The sequence below is a fragment of the Setaria italica genome, chromosome I (genome assembly GCF_000263155.2).
Source record: "Setaria italica strain Yugu1 chromosome I, Setaria_italica_v2.0, whole genome shotgun sequence".
Lineage (NCBI taxonomy): Eukaryota > Viridiplantae > Streptophyta > Magnoliopsida > Poales > Poaceae > Setaria > Setaria italica.
In genome coordinates, this window is record NC_028450.1 from 18,115,326 (window position 1) to 18,125,310 (window position 9,985).

At 44.5% G+C, this 9,985-nt stretch overlaps 1 protein-coding gene across 1 annotated transcript; it reads left to right on the forward strand.

Moving 5' to 3' along the window:
- The first annotated feature begins 3,422 nt into the window (after positions 1–3,422).
- Positions 3,423–7,760, forward strand: LOC101774758 (protein MAK16 homolog). The gene is made up of 9 exons (XM_004952338.4): positions 3,423–3,882; positions 3,975–4,084; positions 4,963–5,081; positions 5,309–5,406; positions 6,369–6,456; positions 6,540–6,674; positions 6,765–6,852; positions 7,009–7,121; positions 7,404–7,760. The coding sequence occupies exons 1-9, from the start codon at positions 3,824–3,826 to the stop codon at positions 7,449–7,451; spliced, it is 858 nt and encodes a 285-aa protein (XP_004952395.1). The 5' UTR covers positions 3,423–3,823; the 3' UTR covers positions 7,452–7,760.
- The last annotated feature ends 2,225 nt before the right edge of the window (positions 7,761–9,985 follow it).

Below are 9,985 nucleotides of genomic sequence, written 5' to 3' on the forward strand. Positions count from 1 at the left end.
TATTTCTACAACCGGTCAGAGGGCAAAGTGTTTGTCACTCGGAACGGGGTTTTCCTAGAGAAAGAGTTTTCTCAAAGGAGAAAAGAGTGGAAAGACATTGCATCTTGAAAAAGTTCAAGATGAGCCGATCGGGCAAGAATCAATGAGTGATGCTAACGTAGCAGAACAAGTTGAGATACCCATGGCAAGAGAAGCACCGTCACAACCACAAAGGTCGGCAAGGCTCCGCGAAATGTCGGAAATATTATTGTTGGACAATGATGAGCCTGCGACATATGCAGAAGCAATGATGGACCCAGACTCCAAAAAATGGCAGAGTGCCATGCAATCTGAAATAGAGTCCATGGGAGACAATCAAGTTTGGAACTTGGTTGACCCGCCTGATGGTGTTAAAGCCATAGAGTGCAAGTAGATCTATAAGAAGAAAAAAGATATGGATGGAAATGTTCACATCTATAAAGCACAGCTTGTCGCAAAATGTTTTCGACAAGTTCAAGGAGTTGACTACGACGAGTCCTTCTCGCCCGTAGTGATGCTTAAGTCCATTCGGATTATTCTAGATATAGCTGCATATATCGATTATGAGATATGGCATATGGATGTCAAGACAGCTTTCGTGAATGGAAACCTAGTTGAGGACGTGTATATGATACAGTCCGAGGGTTTTGTCAATCCGAAAAATGCTGGAAAGTATGCAAGTTTCAGAGATCCATTTATGGATCAAAGCAAGCATCTAGGAGTTGGAACATTTGTTTTGATGAAGTGGTCAAAGGGTTTGACTTCACCAAAAATGAATAAGAGTCTTGTGTTTACAAGAAGGTTAGTGGGAGCTCTGTAGTATTTCTAATCTTATATGTGGATGACATATTGCTGATTGGAAATAACATTCTTATGCTTGAGTCCGTAAAGACTTCACTGAAAAATAGTTTTTCGATGAAGGACTTAGGTGAAGTAGCATATATTATGGGCATTAAGATCTATAGAGATAGATCCAGAAGGCTTATAGGATTAAGCCAAGATAGTTACATTGACAAAGTGTTGAAACATTTCAGCATGGAAGAGGCAAAGAAAGGGTTCTTGCCTATGTCACATGGCATACATCTCAGCAAGACTCAGTGTCCTTCGACTGCTGATGAGCGGGATCGCATGAGTAGAGTGCCATATGCCTTGGTTATTGGATCTATCATGTATGCAATGATAAGTACTCGCCCAGATGTTTCATATGCACTAAGTATGACAAGCAGACACCAGTCTGATCCGGATGAGAGTCACTGGACAGCGATGAAAAAGATTCTTAAGTACTTAAGAAGGACTAAAGATATGTTCCTCGTCTATGGAGGTGAGGAGGAGCTCGTTCTAACAGGTTACACCGATGCTAGTTTCCAAACCGACAAAGTTGATTCAAAGTCACAATCAGGAGTTGTGTTCACGCTAAATGGTGGTGCCGTTAGTTGGAAGAGTTCCAAACAGGAGACAGTGGTCGATTCTATGACGGAAGCCGAGTACATCGTGGCTTCGGAAGTCGTGAAGGAGGGTGTTTGGATAAGGAATTTCCTTATTGAGCTTGGTGTGTCCCCGAATGGGCGTCCAACCCATTGAATCTATACTGTGATAAAAATGGGCAATTGCGCAAGCAAAGGAGCCAAGGAATCACCAGAAGAACAAACACGTTATCTCGAGTGATGAGATCCGAAAAAGCATGGCCATGCTACGTACGGTTAAGAGTTAACCTACAAAGGGATTCCGAATCGCAGGATCGAGAAAGAGTGGTCGGGTTGAAGCTAAACCAAATATCGTGAGGCAAAGGGAATAGCATGTACATAATGTTGTGACAGTTCGTCTGATATGATCTTCGTGTGCGTATAGGAGTTAGTACGTCTAGCTAGAGGTCATTACTGACTATTGGGCCAAGTAGGAGTACTCGGACCATGTCTATACGTATTCGAACTCATAGGGTCACACACTTAAGGGGCTGGAAGCCCAATTCGGATATGATCCGAGTTGAATCAGGTGTAGAAGTACTAATGGGCCTCGGAACCAGAGGTCCGTCAGGAACCTCTATAAATAGAGGGGTGGGGCGCCCTAGGGTTTCATCCCTTGGCCGAAACACATCTGCCACGCCAACCATGCCCTTGCCCTGTTGCAACTCGCGCACCTAGCAGTCCGGCTTGCGACGCTTCCTCCTTGCACGTGTGGATACCTTAGAGGTGTTGCACCTGCAGCACTTGGACGAGCCGCCGATGAGCCACGATGAGCCGCTGACGAGCCACGACGAGCTGACGACGAGGTGCGGCACGAGGACGATCTTGTTGCACGTGGACGAGCTGTTGAGGAGCTGCTCGACGTTGACGTGATCGACTACGTGTTCGACTACGCTAATCGACTTCGCTGCCCCGACGCGATTCTACATCTTCCGCACCAGTGCGTCGAGTGGTAATCCCATGATCCATATACGACAGTTTTCCTGGTTTACGCGGTAGAAAATTTTTGTTTTACGCTAGCGTAGCCTACCTTGTATCCCAACAGATTCTTGATTCCTAAAGATGAAAGCAGTAATCTTGGAAGGGCTCCTATATAGCTTTTGGAAGCTAGTTAAGGTTGATGGCTTTAAAGACCATTAGACCCAAATAAGAAGTCTCAACTAACATCTTACTAGAATAGATTCAACATTTTCTACAAACTACATCAACATTGAAAAATAATAGATTCAACATTTTGTACAACATAAATCAACATCTTTACAAAACATCCAGCATTCAACATTTTTGTTTTTGTATTTGAACACCAAGCCAAAATAGGTTCAACATTCGAAAGAAATATCAACATTTCAGGAGGAAAAAAATCATCTCCTTCTACACTGGTATGGGTGGTGACGCATGCAAGTTGATGATGACAGCGGCAGCTGCAAAGCTTGGCGCATGGGGGAACCACGGCGAGGCCCCACGAGTGGAGGTTGGGGACCTCGGGAAAACGGCAGCAGCGTCCATAGCACGCGACAGCGATGGCTCGGAGTGGCGGCGGTGCCCTGGGCGCGGCAGCGATGGTGAGGACACACGTGTGGGGCTAATAGCGGACATGAACTAGCAACAGGGCACGTGCATGAGCCACGAGAGTGCGTGGGGCGGTGGGGGAAGTGCGTAGGTGGAAAGGCTGCTCAAGTTAGGGTTGAAGGAGATGGAATCCCACCCGACGGATCAGATCATATGCACGAACCTCAAACAGAAGTTGGGGAAGAAATTTTTTTTCCGGAATATATAGGTTTGCCGCATCTTGGCTAAAAATGGGCCTTCTGCAATGTCCGGGCTGCCAGTTGCGTCCGACCAGACTGGCGAGGTCCCGAATTAGTAACAGGCCCCAAAAGATTAGCCCAAGAGAGCCCAACTAGCGCCCCTCAATATAAACCGTCAACCATCTACCAGCAACCCTAAACCCTCGCTGCGCAACGAGCCTGCGGCGGCGGCCGCTTCTCCGTACCGCGGCAGACGACGGCCTCCACTCCCTACCGCGGCAGACGACGGCCTCCGGCCTTCGTCCACTCCGTTCCAAGATCCGTCCTTACTTCGACTCCTCGCCGCTTCGCTGGTCGGCATCGACTCCTCGCGGCAGGCAAGCGGTGTCCCGATTGCCGTCTCCCCTTTCCCCGGCCAGGGCTCGCCGTCGCCCTCCCTCACCCAGGCTTGCGTTCCCCTCCGCCCGCTCCTCCCGGTAACAGGGGCGGGGCCAGCGGTAGCCATCAGAGGCGGGAAAGCCCCCACGCAGGGACCCGGCGGCGGCGCCGAAGCCCGCAAGCAGAGGAGGAACCGGCCGAGCAGTGGGATCCAAAATGAGCGACGACGTGATATGGCACTGCATCCGCCACAATCACTGCAGCTTCATGGCCAAGTATCGCATCACCACACTTCTTATTTTTTTCTCTTTGCTGTTGTTTTAGTTACTTGTGTGGTGTTCTGATGGCGGCGCCCGTGGTTTTGCAGGATTACAACAGGGATATTCTGCCGGAATCCCTACAACGCGACGGGCATCTGCAACCGGAGCTCCTGCCCGCTCGCCAACAGTCGCTATGCCACCATCCGGGATCATGATGGTGATCACTTGATATTTACCCTCTTTTTTGTGAATCGTGTACATGGGTAGCACTATCACCATTTGAATAAGCTGCAAAACATACACCACGTCGTTCCTAAGCTCCCTCCCTCCATGGCCACTGAAGTACTCAATTCAGCACTGGATCACAAGTATGGCGTATTGCAACTTTCAAACTAATCGAATTGAAAGCCTCTAATATCAAAAGGATTACACAAATCTCTCACTCTGCCTCAGATGATTTGATCACCCATCACTAAACCTAGGATTGAATGAGGTCAGGTAGTTTTTGATTGATCGGATGTGCTACCTTCATTGGTTGGTAAGGATTTGTGGTTCCTGATAGGATATGTAACAAAAATTTTATAGCTTATGTAGTTTATGAACTTCGAACCTGAGACTTGAGAGACACGTATCCTCTGAATACAGAAATATTAGAAAACAAGATGAGGATATGGTGATTACTAACTTGGAAAATTTGTTACCATTTACCTCTGTGGGTTTGGATGTTGCACTTGCCTTTCTAACACCAAACTGAACTACTGAAGAAACATTATGTTAGCTTTGTGGTTGATCTTTTAGGTGGTTATTATCTTTTCATGGAATTATCATTTTGTGATTATGGCCGTTGGTCTAATAACAATTAAGATTACTGCTTTGTTATTCTTGATAATTTGGGCTTGGACACATGTCTTGAAAAATGAAGAGTTAAGATTACTAGACTACGGATGTTTAGTTTTGCTTTATGTGAGAACAAATTGTGCTGGGTTGTGGTGCTATTTATATGAAATGAAACTAAAAATCTTGAAGGGAATATATGCTACCTAAATATTCTGCTGATTTTATTATTGTGTTTTTCCTACTTAAATGGTTATGCAGGTGTTTTCTATCTGTACATGAAAACTGCTGAAAGAGCTCATCTGCCAAAAAAATTATGGGAGAGAGTCAAACTGCCAAGGAATTATGAGAAAGCAATGGATGTCATTAACAAGGATCTTGTATGTACCTCTAGCTAATGTTAATTGTCACCGCCATATAACTTACTCCCTCCATTCCAAATTGTAGGTCGTTTTGGCTTTTCTAGATTCATAGATATTATTATGCATCTAGACATACACTATATCTAGATGCATAATATGCACCTAGAAAAGCCAAAACGACCCACAATTTGGAACGGAGGGAGTACAGTACTTAGTCTCATTGCTTGGCTTCCTTTGTTGTGAAGGAATTTTGGCCTAAGTTACTTGTGCACAAGATCAAACAGCGGCTGACAAAAATGACTCAATATCGTATAAGAATGAGGAAACTTCAACTGAAAGTGAGGTGGGAACTTTTATTTTAATTGTTATTGTTATTAGGATGTTCTTTTTCTAAAAATAAATTTTATGTTGTTGAGTACCAAGGAGTATATTTTAAATGTTGTAGTATATGCTTCAAGGATAGTATATTATAACTAATTAGCATGTGATTCTGTTCAGTTGGCATCACCATGTTCTTTATATTTATTTGCTCAAAAAAGACGAACAAGAAGGTTTCACAATTCTTATGTACATTTTTAATTATTTTCTAGAATATCTTCATGAGGAAAGAGCCTCCAAATTTGAAGATACCAACAATATTCATTCAAGTGTGAAAAGCAGTATTCCAATGTGGAAGTAGTTTTGTGTGTGTAGCTCACAAACTTACATTGCCAGATCTGAAGGAGGATTATTGCAAGAAATGCCTTGTGTATAATCTGCACACAATTCTGTTGCAACGGTAGCATATCATAGTTGTTTTTGTTTGATTTTCCGGATTCCAGGTTTATGTGATTGTTCAAATGATCAATATCCCGGTTCTGTTTATTCCCATTCTGTGCACTGGTGGAGGCTGCGTCAACCAGATTTTACGTGTTACGGACTTATTTGGGTTGAAAAATATTACCAAATCCCTTGTGATAGGAAGGGCTGTTTGCTGATCAGCTAATTGATTAGCCTAACTCACCAAAACTATGTGGAATTATTAGAGCACTAAATTTTCATAGGTTTTAGAATGAAGTGGCTAAATGTTTACTACGACCAGGAATCTACATAATGAAAAGAATGGTACACATTCTGTTTCTGTCCTAAGGTATATTCCACGATGATCCTTGCTCTTGTTTTAGGTGGATTGCCCTTTGCTCTGATCAATGTGTCATTTGTCTATAACTAAGTTTCATCAGAAAATGGTTCATCTTGTGATGCATTGTAATTCGAACCTCCTCTGAACCATGAAAATTAGCTTGACATATGCCTCCATTCTTTTAGGGAGAAGGTCATGACAATGCCCAGGAAGCAAACACAGCGCGATCTCAGGAGACTGGAGAAGGCTGAAAAGGCTGCCCAACTAGAAAAGGTTATTGTTCTTGTATAATTTTTTTTAATCAAGTTCTGTATCCGTTTCCTGATACATAGTAACAAAAACATGTCATCATTCAGAATATTGAAAGTGAATTGAAGGAACGCCTGAAGAAAGGTGTTTATGGTGACATCTATAACATTCCCTTCAAAGAGTTTGATGAGGTTCTTGAAATGGAAAGAGATCAAGTGGTTCTTGAAGAAGAGGATGAAGAAGTAAGCATTGTACTGAATACCTGCAAGCCCATTTATTCCTTATTCTCGTTATTTACCAGCTGTGTCATTTGTGTCCACTTGATAACATAGGAAGGTGAGGTAGAATATGTAGAAGGTGATGACATGGAAGAGATGGGAGACATGGAAGATATGGAAGACTTTGGAGGCCTCAGTGATGGTAAAGATGCTTTGCTGAAACTTCCATGAGTCTTACTGGCCTTGAATACTTCAATTCTAAATTGTCTTGGCCCGCTAATCTGTGCAAGATGTGACATTTGCACATAAGGATTATTGCTAGTGTAATTTTCTTTGAAAAAATGTTAATTGGTTGCAGGGGGCACAGATGAAGATGATCGTTTGGATGACCAAGTAACAAAGAAACCTAAGGGATCAGGTTCTAGTTTGAAGCAAAATGCTGGGAAAAGGTCTAGGAAGGTTATGACTGAGGTAAAGATAGATCGCAATAATCTCAGTATTTTTCTTTTCTGATACAGCTAGTTTTCCCATGACATCCATTTTAGCATAGTCAATTGAGTGAGTTGCTATTAGGAAGTACTGCCCTATATTCTTTTTTATAATAGTGTTCTAGGTTTCTCAGATCAAAATGATCTGTTTTGTTGAAGTTTGTTGAAAGCATGCTGTTGGTGTGAGGTTTTACCCTTCACTGAGGAATGAAGTCAGTATTCTGATCTTACAAACTTATAATTTATTGTTGCTTATATGTGACAGGTGGAACAAGACGAAGAGACAAATACCAGGCAAAGGACGCGGATGTGAACTCTGCGAGCATAACTTCAACTTATGTGCTGTTAGTTGCCAGTGGCCACTTATGTTGTATCTTAGATCATTTTATTTGCCTAGTCATTGTAATGCATAAAATTCACCTGGGTTCCTGCTGAGAACTTGGCTATCAATGCTTGTCAACCTCTGTGATGAGGCAAAGGGGCAAACTAACAAATTGGTATGTACGGTCTACCGTCTACACAACTGATGCTGCAAATCAGAATCCTGGTGTCTTTGTATGGAATCACTGGATGGATCGTCCTTTTACCTTTTTATATCCGACCTATCTTATATAAGTTTCAATGGATTCGTAAGTTAGCTGTTCTCGTTAGGACAGCGTTTGGACCAATTTATCGGATTGAGATATTCTTGGTCGTCCTGGTTGAATATGCAAAAATCTTCATTTTTCATTCTCAGTGGATCTTAGCTGGGAAATCTTCTTCATCGATGATCGTGTTTTATCTATCGCTTTGTAATATCGACCCAGCATGGTGTGTGCATGTCAAAATGCGCCTTTTGCCTACCAGTTATGGATACTAGGATGAGTAGCGCCCTTCGCGCGCCCATTCATCTCAAGGTTGAGATTGGGATTGCTATCAAGTCCCCTTATTCAGGGGTGCTGGCTCAGCTTAACTGCACGGGCCACGTCGCGGCTGATCCAGCGGCCCTGGGGCTGCCACTGCGGCGTGCGGCTTCGTGGGGTCCCTTGGGTTCTCAGCTTAGCGGCTCCGGGTTCTAAGGGAGGCTCTTGGTTTGCAGTAAACGCGACCGTTTTTCTTACGCCACACCTCCTGCGCTCCATAATATTCCTACACCAAGAAGAGAAAATTTGGAAATCGTGCTGGTTTTACGGAAAGGCACCCACCTGCTGTTTTGCGAGGAGCCCCCCCCCCAGGCTGCGTGCTCGCAACTCGAGGTGCGGACCTACATGTCCGCTTCGTGCCCCTGGAGAGCAGCTACCCCCCAGGCTGCGTGCTCGCAACTCGAGGTGCGGACCTACATGTCCGCTTCGTGCCCCTGGAGAGTGCGCTTAGCTGCTCTGCGGCCTGTTAATGGGGGTCTTCCCGCGGCCTCTTGGACCTGGCCACGTTGCCTCGAATTCGCGGCCATCTGATGGTGGCTGGCTTGGCTGTCTGGAGCTACCACCAGAGTGCGCTGTTTTGCGGGAAGACCCTCGGGTTCTCGGCTTATCGGTTCCGAGTTCGGGGGTTTGCCCCGCCCCGAGGCGCTGGGCTACGTGTCTTTATCCCATTGGTTGGGAGCCTCAAGGATAAGGATGCACTTGATTGCCCTATGTTTGTTTATGTTAGATGCATAAAATTTTTTGCAAGTAGCAACGGTGGCGTGTACGTGTGCATCGGCATAGTGTTGACGTGTTCTTTGCTACGACGACGTGTCCTATGCTGCGCACATGTGGCTGCCAGCTTGTTGATATGCAGTGCTTTTTTTAGTTTTGGGTTCTATCCATATATAGGTTCTTCACTTTAATGTACTGATGTTTGGGATCCCAGAGTTTCCCCTGCTTCGAATCACCCGCTGCGATCATAGCGTGGTCTGGGCTACGTGATGTTTCGCCGGCGAGCAAGAACTGGTGCATGCGTGCTCGTATTGCTCGCATGTGGGATTATTGCGGTGCTCGGGATGGACAGCCTGCTTTGCATATTGATTTGGTGCTTGTGGACTAAAAGGTGCGTGCTTCTCGGCCGGATTGTAGCTCTGTTTGTGTGTGTGTTGATTGTGGCGGAACCGTCCAAATTAACCTGACTAAAATACACTTAAGTCGCCTGACACGCGATCATGCACTTTAAGCAAGTCAACTTGGTCGACCGTCAGATTTCATCCGATAAACCACTTACATAAGATCGAGAAGCATTGCTCACACGAAGGTGAGTAGCACAGAGATTACAACATTCTCATCACATTAACGTAGTTCGACAAATTATTACATCAGAGTTTTCGAAATTCAAGCAAGTTTGCAAGGTTCAACCAGATGAAGTAAAACAAGCGGAAGCTAAACGTCGATACACAATATCATGACAAAGCCGATCATGACATCAATAATCCCTGCCCTCGCCGTCCAAGGAGGGATCCCACTCGACTGTCCAGCCCGGAGGGAGCTAGGTAGGCCAAGTGGTGCCAGCAGCCAAACTATTAACATCACCTGAAAAGTTAAGCCACAACAAGGCTGAGCAACTAGTACTCAGCAAGACTGACCCGTCGGGTGACAACTATTTTCACCAAAACCTAGACATGCAAGGCTTTCTAACTTTGGGTTTGCTTTGCCAAAAGCGTCTATAGTCGGTCCTTACTTTCAACATTTTAGCTCAAGTTCTACGTTCTTTTAACCAGACTAAATTAGCAGCCTATACTAAGCAAGCATAGTTTCCAAGCAATTTAAAGAACAAGCATCAAGATTAATATCATTATCATGTTCCATCTTTAGTCAGAGCAGAATAGCGATCAAGTAGTCCCAAACTGTGAGAGGCAGACGAATCGATTCGAATTTATTAACCATGCATGACGAACCT